A 12,698-nucleotide genomic window follows, 5' to 3' on the forward strand; every position below is an offset into this window, starting at 1 on the left:
CGAAACGTCGATTCTCCTGCTCCTTGGATGCTGCCTGACCTGCTGCGCTTTTCCAGCAACACATTTTCAGCTCTGATCTCCAGCATCTGCAGTCCTCACTTTCTCCTCCTATTTGCTACCTTTGCTTATTTTCTGGGACTATCAAATTAAGCACCTTGAATTTTAAGGTAATGGCGGAAATTCTAAGTGTGGAATACTCCAGTGTATATACCATATATAAATGCAAATTATCTTTGATGAATTTGTTTCTTAGTTTTTTACAGCATAATAAAGAATTAAGTATTTCTGCGGAAAAGTTAACCCATGACACTGCCTCAACCATTTTTAACTAAATAATTAACAAGACAAAACTTTGTTTTTAGCCAATGTAACACCATGACACTGAGCATGAATGAGACAAATTAATTATGGTGAGTTATGAGATGCATGATGTATGAGTGGTATTAATGACACTTCACTACTACATTTATTTATATTCTTATATGTAAAGATCAATCAACAAAGCAAATCCTCATGACTGGCATTAGGTAATTTTGTTGCTGCACCAGGTCCAAAATTAATGATACGCCAAAACAATTTCTGTTACAGCAAACTGATCAAAATCTCTATTAAGATCAAATGAAAATCAATTAACACTTGCATTAATAAGCTCATTGGGATCTTCAAGTCCATCTGGTCTACCAAAGTTGCGAGAAGGTTGACTGCAGACCACTGTACTGTCCAATCCCCAAGCAGGAACCCCAATAGGCACTCTACGGATATCATCAGGATAAAGTGCTCCATCTGTCCCATCTGAAATCAAATACATCAAGACAAAGAGAACTAATTTGCTGACAATTACAGCAAATGTTAGTTTAGTAGGAAAAAGTACCAAGTACAATTTTAAAAATAAATTCATTCTAGATTACTATTAAACTAAAGTAATATGTCGAGGGGCTGCTCCCAACTAGCACCAACCTCTACCAGACTCTGCATAAGGGTTTCCAAACTTCAATCCAGGTTGTTTCACAGGTACAACAGAAGGATCTGAAGAATATGGATTTGGATATTGTAATATTGGTGTATCCGGAGGCTTTGAACTTGGTGAACTTTGCTCTTCTTCTTCATGCTTACATACCTCCCTTGAAAATTCCTAAGAGAGGGAAAGCAGTTAGCTATAGGATAATTTTTATGTCTCGAGTTAAACTAAAGAGTAATTTGTAATACGAAGCTACAAACTTCAAAACCATTTAGACAAACCCTATGAGAAATATCAATTCAAAATGAGGCTATCCACTTACTTCCTGTTTAGATTTATTACATGACTAAAATTCAATATCTGAACTCACGTGCAAGCAAAATGTTCACTTTTACAAAATATATTTATAATTTACATCATTACATACAACATGGTTCCACAATACGCATGATAAAATCATAAAAGATTCTTCGGCAGTTCAGATGATATGTATACTAATAAATACACCAACATTTTTCCAAGATGACCCAAATTTTTCAATGTAGGGTGGGATGGGGAGGGTGGAGACAAAGGGAATATAGGAAAGTAAAAATATGTCCTGATTTTGAGAATTGCCCAATACAATTTTACTAAAGGACTCATTTCTCAGAAATCATACAAGAAAACTATTTGAGTCACTTGCCTTATTCAGCTCTTCCAGGATTTCCTTCTCCTTGTCAACAATTGCCAATTTTGCTTTAAGTTCCTTTACTTCCTGCTCCTTTTCCAAAAGGAGAACCTGCCAAAAAAAGTGCAAAACAAAACTGATGGAATTTGTGTTCCACCTCAATACTCCTTTAAAAGTACTGTAAAGCGATTGTGTTAAGTACTTAAAATAACAATTGGAGAAAATTTTAAAGGGAGCATAGACCATGGGAGTGCTTTCACTGGAGTCAGGACATTGTGCACTCTTTCATGACTTGATTCTATTTCCATGCAATATCACAGACACAACCAAAATATATCACATCAGATTTTACTACAAAATAAGAATGAGACTAAGTGCAAATCTTACAGAAACTTCGAGGGACCACAAACACGCACAATTAAATGTGGAAACTGCTTTCTAAAATGCTCAGCTCTCCCAAAAGCTGCAGGAGTGGTCAGTGGGACCAGTTTTGCAACAGACTACACCAGACACTTTAATGTACTGGAGTTAATATAAACATGAACATCCTAAGGTAGACAATATTTTAGTACCAAATAAAACATTAAGAAAGCTAAAACTGGAGAAATGTACACTTAAATTTCCATTCTTAAATAAAGAACTGAAGCAAATCAAAGAACATGAAGCTAATTCATCTCAGTAATATTTTATATGATAATCTTACTGGCAGGTATTGTAGTGCAGCTGATTTTACCACAAGTGAAGCACAAACTGGAGGTGATGAGACACGCATATGACAGAGAATGAGTACAAGCTTGGAAATTTGGTGCACATCAGATGTCTCCAGTAGGTTTTCCTCAAGCTATAATTTAGGTTAACAGCAGAATCTGGTTTAGAACTTTTACTTTTAAAGTTAGTAAAAGATCCGAGTTTTGTGGAATCTACTTGACACTACTTGTCTATCATTTCAAACTTGTGGCCTGAACTGGGATTACGTAATGTGGCAGAAAGATGCCTAATGATCATTCTGCTCAGCTGACATCCACTATCAAATGAACAGAAATATTCCGTAAACTATACTTCGGATTATCCACCTTGCTATTTCTTCCATATCCCTACCTGGCAACTGTCTGAGACTGAATCAGGCTGTTAGCAATTTTGATATCATATCAGATCATAAAACAAAACAAAACTAAAAGATTGCTTATTTCCGTCATCGTAGCATAGCTCAAATTTGCCTCTGTTTCAGTTCTTCTGTTATTGAAATCCTCATTCATGCTTTGGTTGCATCTAGATCTGACTACTCGTGTGTCCAAAACTGTTACCTAGTCCAAAATCACATCAAACCCCTTTTGGATAGTTGGCTGACAGAACTTACCATGAAAAATCCCAGAGAAAGTCTACAAGCAAATGCAAGTCCATTAATGGTTGGAGCCATTTGTTCAAAGCTCAGAGTAAATCCAGGTCCTTTATAGTTTTAAATATTCTGTTGAACCCAGAGTTCAGCCTCAAATTTTATGCCCTGTCCATCAGCACTATAACATTATCCACAAACAGCTTCTCCACTGATAAAATCTTTAAGGCATGTTTGCATTAACTACTCTGCATGTTTTCCTTCCTGGTCTCACATCACCTACTCACCATAAACTTTAAAAAACTACCGCTCAAGACAAAATCCATAGTGACACTAAACATCAATTTCCTTCTTTAGGACATTCCTTAAAACTGATCTCCTTAACCAAGCTCTGGTTATCTGATTTAATATTCCCTTTGATGCCTGGTGCCATATTTTGTTCTTAATGCTCCTGTGAGGGACACTGGGAGTTTTATTATGAAAGAGACATTATATAAGTAAAAGTTGCAGTTATCAAGCAGGCTCTCATTCCTTCAACATATTAACTTCAAATTCCTTGTTCTGACTTACAAACAACTCCATTTAATTCATTCTACTTCTCAAATCTCCTCTTTTGTATTCCATCCGGAATTCTGTTCCCCAGTCTTTCGCCTTCTATGCAACTTTCCTTCCTTTGGTCCACACGTCTATGGTGAGGCTTAATATTTGTAAGTTCTTGAATTGTTTTTATTAGGCAGTACATATCCTATTCGCTACATCACATTCCCAATGCAGCAATGCTTTATGTAGGTCTGACATTCAACTACCATTAACTAACCATCTGTAAGTCATTGCTAATCCAACAACAATTTAGGTCAAGGGTTCTCCCTGACCAAAATTCATTCTTCAACCATCACCAGAACAGATCAGATGATCATTTAGAAAAGACAACATGATACCAAAGATTTAAGATACAGACAGAAAAAGCCAAAAGTACTGAACAGATCAGGCAGCATCTGTAGAGAGAGAAAACACTTTGATTTGTCAATTGTTTGATTGCAAAGATCATGAACTTAAAAAGTTAACTAATTCCACAGATATGCCAGAAATACTTAGTACCTCTAACATTTTCCAAATCTAACTGGGTGAACTTGCTTTGCAAAAGTATCTTTGAGAACAGTGATACCACTTCATCTGTGAAGGACTTTGGAAGGTTTCAAGAACTGGGCAGTGATATGAAGCTTTTAAAATTTGCAATTTTTCAGAGACAAGCTGCCCCTCAACCTGCCATAATAACCTCATTCCACGGAGTTTGCTGAAGGAAAATAGAGAATGTATATTACAGACTGCGTGGCAAATTTGATGGAGGAAGATTGCTCAGGGATACATTCCTGTCTGATTCTGAGCTCCACTTCATTTCCTGTTACACATTAAAGAAAAGGGCCCTCTGCAGATGACATTATGCTTTCCAAGTAATCTAAGTCCTTTTAAAACCAAACTGAAATATATTTCTGCATACAAAAGCAGATAATAGTGTGATTTTAATTGTGAATTGTTTGCTATGAACTAGATATTCAATTTTGTTGATATATAAATTTTCAAGCACGTACCATGAAACACATTTATCTCCAGCCGCAATTTTAGTACAATGCATCACATTCTTCCATTCCTCCTTGAACTCTGTGCATTTTCTTGAAGATAACTGTCTAATTGCCAAACCACTAACAGAGGTTCACAAATTCGTCGATATTCATCTTTGAATGTACTTTTTTCAAATAACTAACCTTTTTCAATGTTTTATTCTTTTCATCCCTAATCCAATGTAATATGTTAAACTAATTACCCTCTAGAAGAGAAAACAACCAGCTATAAACTTTTGGTTTAGTACAACTATTTCCTCATTTTTAAAACTAGTCTGCACACTGCGTATGCTCATAGTTAATGGAAAGAGTCAATGCATCCTGCTATATGTTTTACTGAATTTTAATGGAATTAAAGCAAGTAAAACATCTCTCAATTATGTCCACATTACATAATATTCAATTAAGGAAATTTTAAATACTTTCAAACATTTTCCCCACACCCTGAAATCAGGTGAATTGTTACATCAGCCTGATAATATCTTAGTTTGCCAAAAAATGAGTAGAAATTATATTTATAGTCTACCATAATTCCTTCATTTAAGTGAATACAGAAAGTGAATGGGGAGTTAAAATTATTCAGAATTTGTCATGTGCTGTACAAGGAGTTATTTCAGATTCAATCAGTTTAGGTTTAAATTTTTAAAAAATGAAAGCAGCAGCACACTTACAAAAATAATTTAATTGTAACATTTCTAAATGTTACGTACCACATAGGCAACTGCCAAAAATACCTACCTCTTCCCCCCTAAAAGCCCTCCCTCACCTCCTTTGGGAACGTCTCCTTTCATTTCAACCAAGCTTCCTATAAAGTTCTCCATCGTAGTAGCCTGGACTCACTTCTTTCTCTAGATTTTTCTCTCCACTCCTGCCATGTTTTCCCAATTCATTTTGCCCATGAGACTGATCACCTGTTTACTCTCGACACTTATTCCCATTTAAACTGTTAACCATCCAAGTTCCACTCCTGGCCCCATATAATAGTTTCTCTTCATCAGGAGGTGTCCCCACTCTCACTCAAATGTATAAACTGACCCCCTTACCCCTTGGAAATTGCTGTCTTATCACTTGCATCTCTTCCCTCTTCATTGTGAATGTGCTGCCATCTCCCAAATCTCTGCCCAGCTTTTTCCTAATTCTTTGTTTTAATCTCTCACATGAGATTTCTATCCCAACCATAGAAATGAAACGGCCCTTAAAGTCAAATTCCTTCTACGCAATTGTGAAAAACATTCTGCCATTAGTCAGGTACTAGCTAAGTTGAGGCTTAACTTGCTTACTTGAGGGATCTTGTTTTGGTTGCTACATGCAATAAAATTTAAATAATTGTTTCAGTATTTGATTGAAATGTGAGATTGCTTGATAAGTAACTGAATTAAAGGTAGCTTGTGGTAATTTACACGATATCCCTTGATAGAAAAAAAGTGGGCCATTTGGCTTCTCAAGCAAGTTTCTCATCTCAGTGTTAAATGGATGACCAGTTTTAAGCTCAGGTCTCTTTTTCTCCACTCCTTATCCCACAAAGGGGAAAAGTTTCTCAGAATCCATTCTGGCAAGCCCCCTCAAGATTTTGTATAATTCATTAAGAGCCCCTCTCATTCTTCCAAACTCTCTTGGACACAGACCCAAAGTGCTCAACCTTTCCTCACTAAATCCTTCAGCCCAAGAACCAGTCAAGTGAATCTTCTCTGAACTGATTATAATTAAATGATTCACCTTCTTTGATACAGGAAGCCAAAACTGTACATAGTACTCCAGATGCGGTCTCACTAAGTCTGTATACTGCTGTTGCAACACTTCTATTTCTTACACTCTTAATCCTCTTGCATTAAAAACCAACATACCATTTTCCACAATAGCCATTAGATGTTCCTATGTGGTTAGTTTTCCTCATTTGCGTACCCATACAATCTAATCCCTCTGTACCACAGAGTCTGGCAATATCTCTACACTTGAATAATGTACTGCTTTGGCAATCTTCTTGATAAAATGGATGACTCAATTTTCACCTTATATATTCCAGCCACCACATGTTTGCCCACTCATTTAACTTATGTTAAAATGGCAGTCTCATCATGCTCTTGACAATTTTTTTTAAATTGCTCATTCACAAGATAAGGGAATCACCAGCCATTATTGCCCACCCCTAATTGCTCAGAGGCCTGTTTAGAGTCAACTCCATTGCTATGCTTCTAGAGTCACATGTTGGCCATATTAGGTAAGGACAGCGGCATCCTTCCCTAAAGGACGTAAGTGACCCAGGTGGGTTTTCCTAACAACTGGTAATGGATTCATGGTTATCATTAGACTCTTAATTCCAGACTTTTATTGAATTCATTTGTAATGATGGGGCAAATCTAGCTATTCCTTAAATCCATGACGTGGCTAAAATGGAGTCAAAGTCATACAGCACAGAAACTTTGATTTCTCTTCAGTCCGATAGTCCATGTTGATCATGATCCCAAACTAAACGAGTCCCAACCTGTCTGTGCCTGGCCCATACTCCTTCAAACATTTCTCATTCATGTACTTTCTAAATGCCTTTTAAACACTGTAACTGTACCCATTTGCACCACTTCCTCTGGAAGTTCATTCCACACTCGAACAACTCTGCTAAAAAAATTTCCACCTCATATCTTTTTTAAAATCTTTCTTCTCTCAGCTTAAATATATGCCCCCAAGTCTTGAAATCGCTCACCCTAGGGAAATAATGTAGCATCACGAGTTATTCAGCAATTTGCAATGACTCAGACTCAAGATTATCTCTTGCTACAAGATTCTGGGTTGAAGACAACCAATAACAGCATGTGCCAATTTGTATTATGTTGCCAGGAAGTGTTGGGTCAGTGAGAATTGAAGGGCATTGAACTTAACTTGCAGATTAGTTGCTCAATACTGAAAGGAATAGAAACTGATAATTCTTTAAAAAGTATGACAATTATTGGGTTGTCATTTCAAAATTTAAAATCACTACTGTACTATAACTTGTACTTCACACTAAACATATAAAGTGTCTTTCCCTTTTCATAAAATCCATTTTCCATCCTGATTTAACTTAATTTTCATTCAAATGTATCAAACAGGTTGCACTCCGCCAGGATATTTGGATTCCTTAATGCATTGGTATCGAAACACTTTGAAAAATCTACATTTAAGCTAACATACTTCAGATGTATATATTGACATCAGTGAAGATTTCATTATTAGAATATCTCTAAACTGCAGTCACAAATCTGTAACCAACTGTACTTCACATCAGTTGTAGAGCATTAAATTTTCTCTCTAAACACAAACCAATTTTAAAAAAGTCAAAATCTTAGTATGAACTACAGAGTATTATTTGAAGTTCAAAGGGACATGGCTTTACAATATATATTAGGAATATTCATATATCAATCTTATAGGCATCATATCATAAATAATTCAATTTAATAGTTTTATAATGTAAACTTAGATAGAAAACAGAAGGAAAACCAGCAAACCGATGCAAAAGAAAGCAATAAATGTATTCAGCTAACTTAGAACTATTTATTGTATGAACAAAGAGTAATCACTTTGTTCTACATCAGTGTTATGCTGGGTGCTAGTATGACAGATACAAAAGAATTTAAGAAGAAATGTTCTTGATCACCTCAATAGGAGGTTTCAATAAAAGTTACACCAAAACACCATAGAATAGAGTGATTTAGAATTCCAAATATAGATGTGTGTAAATTATATGCTGCTGTTGAGTTTCAAAATCAAGTGGTGACTAATATTAATAAATGTTACTTTTCTCTTTTCCGCCTTCAAAGCAAAATCTTGTCACAATCAACTCAAATTGTGCACAATTTAGATCTTCAACACTGACCTATTATTTTTTCTGTTTTGAATGCTGTTGAATGGTTTTTACCTTATACTGAATGTCCTCTGCAGCTTCTTGTTTTAGGTCACTGTTTATTTTTAACTGCTGCTTTAATTTTTGCTGGATGTAAGCCAGTTCTTCAGCAAAAGCCTGACTTCTTTCATTCTCTTCCTGATAAAAGACAACAGGCAAAAAATATTGTCAAAAGGAAGTACATCAGACAAAGTTCTTTCCATTTCCCATTTGTAGCTTTGGTTAAAAAAAGTTATTTCAGGATGCACGAACTGTCATAAACAATTTATAATACATTTACACAATTCTATTATTCCAACACAGAAGATTTTCTCTCATCTCAGGGAAAAGGACAGAAATGCCCTTAACAGAGAATCGATCTCTAAAATCTATGTAACTGAGCAGTTGCTTTAACTGCTAACAACAAAACATCCTATAATACTGCTTGACCCCTAAAAAGGTAGTTATTTTTCTCATCTAAAAACATTAACAACTTCGGCCAGGTGCCTCTCCACAGCCATCCAATCAGAGAACTCGGGATCCCATTCAACCAGTTAACATTAAACCTAAGTCGATAGTGTGGTGCTGGAAAAGCACAGCAAGTAAGGCAGCATCCGAGGAGCAGGAGAATTGATGTTCCTGATGAAGGGCTTTTGCCGAAACATCGATATTCCCGCTCCTCTGATGCTGCCTGACCTGCTGTGCTTTTCCAGTACCACACACTCAATACTAATCTCCAACATCTGCAGTCCTCACTTTCTCCAACATTAAATTTAAGCTGACTGCATCAACATTCACTTTTAATGGATACAATCACATAAGGCATAGAGAATATAGTAAGAATACTCTTTGTCATGTCCCTGCCCATGTCTTTCAATCCATACATAAAGCTCTATTGCTTCAACACCAAGTTTTCATTCAAAGATTTGCTATGTCATCCAAATCCCAAAATTACATATCATGACCATAATGGAATAAGTATTTACAAGATTACCACTGGCAATCATATCTCATTTAGCAATTTACATCAACCACACTGATACACCTCTTTAGATTTGACAATTAAAATCAAAGATCTGGAAGTCTTACAGATCAGTTATCTGAACCAAAACATTTCTAGATATGAATGTGGAGAATTAAAAAAACCCACTGATTTCTACCCTTGAGGATTCTCTCAATCATCCATTGTAAATTTTGGTTGAAGATCAGGGAAGTCCTTGAAGTTAAGCTTTGAGAGCTTTGCAAGTTTTTGCAAAAAGTTATACCAGTTAATCATCTAAACCCTTTGCTGAAATTGCACAACAGTATCTACCACATTATAAACAGTATTTACTGGGACATAACCTTCTGGACATTTTTCATAACAGAAGACTTAAGGATAAGTGCATCGAATTCATCTTATTGTCCCTGATCTCTATGTACCTCCAGGTGGTTACAGCACAACAGCACAGAGGGAATTTTAGAAATGTGGGATTGATAGTTAAGCAGACTTGTAACGTTCGACTGTTATATAATGATCCCTGCTACAAGCGATCAATAATTATTAGCTTAATACAGAAATGGGCCTTTTAATATTTGGTCAATACTTAACAGCAATTTGACACTTAGTAACCTGATTCACGGTAATTATTTGGAAGAGGATTGAGAAAAAATGATGAGTCACATTGAATCATAGCAAGTAAAAGCACACATCTTCAGAAATGGAAAGAAACTAGGAGAAATTTAGGAAATAAAGTGAGAAATTAATGTTCCCTCCATCCAAAACTCCACTTGCCCAAGTTCAAGTTTGTTAACACTTGCCAATATATGAAAAAAAAGGCAAAACTTATGCCAATTTGCTGCAATTTCAATTAAAATCAGAAGCATAACTATTTCAAAGAGCCATACACAAACCATAGACCACAACAGTGTTGACTACCATGACTGAAAATGCATACTTTTGAAAATACTGTAATTTAAAAATCACCCACAATAGGCTGTACAACTTGTTACAGTACTCTATTCTGTCAGTATTTTGCAATTGATTGGAGTTGTTCCTAAATATTAGCCCTATGAAATGATAAGAGAAGGCTGTCTCAAAGTTGATACAAGATTATTCTGCATTCTACGAAAAATCTGAACCGTTACTCAAAGAATATCCAATGTTAGAGCTAAGCTTTTCAGTCTATCAGAGACGACCTTTGACATGGAACTTGCCCTTGCAATAATCTCTGCTGCAATCCTCCTCCACAGCAGTTATTCCTAAAACATCTCGGAATGAAATTGGGAATGCCTGTTCAATGTGCAATTTTAAGCTGAGATCATTAGAAACAGGGCTTGAGACTGTCTAAATTAGTTTTGTGAAATACCCATTCAGACAGTAGAATGGATGAGTCACAGGAAAAAATGAAACTATGGCATCCTAACTCATTGCAATATAAATTCCAGTTACCTAAAGGTATTGTGCTTGTGAAAGTTTAATTTGCTAGCAACATTTCAGTTGAACATAAAGTGGAATCTGCAATTGTTTCTTAATAAAGGAGCCCCACCCTGAACTCTATATTGTCTCAGTTGTTACCATTCATAGAACTGTTGCTTACTTATTAACCTTAAAATAAGGTTAAAAGGTTAATAAGTAAGGTTAATGTAAGGTTAATTCCTACATTTAAAAAGGGATAGTGATTGCAAGGTGGTAACTAAGTGACAGATGGGTCAGACTTGGGCACCAAACATCAACTGGAGAGCTAGGAATCAGGCATGGTTTGGGAAAACCAATGGGACACCTTTGTTTTTGAAGATTTTAACCTAACCAAATGCAGGTGTTTTTTGTAGGCATGGTAGATGGTAGATCGTAGTACTGCCCAATGGACAAAAAGTCTTCAATGCGCAAAATCAATGATAGGCCATAAAAAATTTAAATGAAAACACAGGCAATAAGAAAGATGAATCCACTCCTTAAGCCGCCTGTCCATTTGAAATATCATGGCTGATCTGCCCTAGGTATGAACTCCTCTTTTATGTCAGCCCTTCACAGCCCTCAGCTCCAAAATTTTAATAATCTACCAAGCTCCACAACTCTTTGGGGTAAAGAATTTCCTTCACATTTCAGTTTTAAATGAGTATCCCTTCATTCCAAAACTTTCAGCCCTTATTAAAAATACCCCACTAGTGGAAAAATCTTCTCAATATCTACCCTGACAAGCCCATCTGAATCTAGTACACTTCAATCAGATCACCCTTCATTCTTCTAAACTGGAATGAATAATAGCCTCACCTGTTTCATTGTTTTTGATAAAGCCAAGCCCTTCACCCTAGAAGTCAGCCTGAATCTCTTTTGAACTGCCTTCAATGCCAGTTTATCCTTTCTTAAATAGGAATACCAAACTGTACATAGTACCCTACTCACACCTCTTGGGTGAAATAAGACCTCTCTATTTTTAGACTCCAAACCTCAAGCACTAAAGGCAAAACTTCAATTTGCCATAACTACTTGCTACATGTGTAAGTTCACTTTTAGTATTTCATGTACAAGAATACCCAGACCCCTCCATGCTTCATTTTTTGAGTCACTCTCCCAATAAATCATAGTCTGCTTTTTGATTCTTTCCAAAGCACATGACTCCAGACCTTCCAACATTAAACTTCATTTCCCAAATTTTGTCCATTGTTTGAACCTATCTTCTTTCTTGACAGGCTACTGACAAAAGGTGGTTCATCCAACTCACTGACGGGAATCGTTTTCTTCTGCACACAATCAAATATCCGTTTTAATATCTGCCACTACTCATTCACTAAATTTCCCCTTGGTCAATTTTTCCAGTCCACTTTAGACAACCCTTCCTTGATAAGTCAAGGACAATGGTGTCCAACCAGAGACGCTTTCCCTCAAACTGACTTTGAGACTACCATTAAGAGTTTTGTGTCCTAAAAGATCGCTTATTACTGATTTATTAATTGTTGTTAATTTGATTGCTACTAGAAGATCACAATGTTGCAATGTCCCACGAAGATTGCTTTCTGAAGTCATCACAGGCAAAAGATTACACAGCACTTTGAATAAGGTTAGGGATTGTAACAATTAGGTTGGCCCTATGCCTCAAAGTGAACAATAATGTGGAGGTAAAAACAATGGCTGCAGATGCTGGAAACCAAATTCTGGATCAGTGGTGCTGGAAGAGCACAGCAGTTCAGGCAGCATCCGAGGAGCAGTAAAATCGACGTTTCGGGCAAAAGCCCTTCGTCAGGAATAAAGGCAGAGAGCCTGAAGGGTGGAGAGATAAGCTAGA

General features: G+C 36.3%; 1 protein-coding gene across 2 annotated transcripts in view; it reads right to left on the reverse strand.

Moving 5' to 3' along the window:
• The window catches only part of tax1bp1b (Tax1 (human T-cell leukemia virus type I) binding protein 1b), a 101,253-nt gene that overhangs the window by 14,509 nt on the left and 74,046 nt on the right, over window positions 1-12,698 (reverse strand). For both annotated transcript variants that reach the window (XM_043689537.1, XM_043689538.1), the window contains exons 13-16: window positions 8,470-8,592; window positions 1,641-1,736; window positions 958-1,132; window positions 641-792 (exon numbers count right to left, since the gene is read on the reverse strand). In XM_043689537.1, coding sequence (XP_043545472.1) covers window positions 641-792; window positions 958-1,132; window positions 1,641-1,736; window positions 8,470-8,592 — 546 coding nt within the window. The remainder of the gene's footprint in view (window positions 1-640; window positions 793-957; window positions 1,133-1,640; window positions 1,737-8,469; window positions 8,593-12,698) is intronic.

Source organism: Chiloscyllium plagiosum, chromosome 5 (genome assembly GCF_004010195.1).
Source record: "Chiloscyllium plagiosum isolate BGI_BamShark_2017 chromosome 5, ASM401019v2, whole genome shotgun sequence".
NCBI lineage: Eukaryota > Metazoa > Chordata > Chondrichthyes > Orectolobiformes > Hemiscylliidae > Chiloscyllium > Chiloscyllium plagiosum.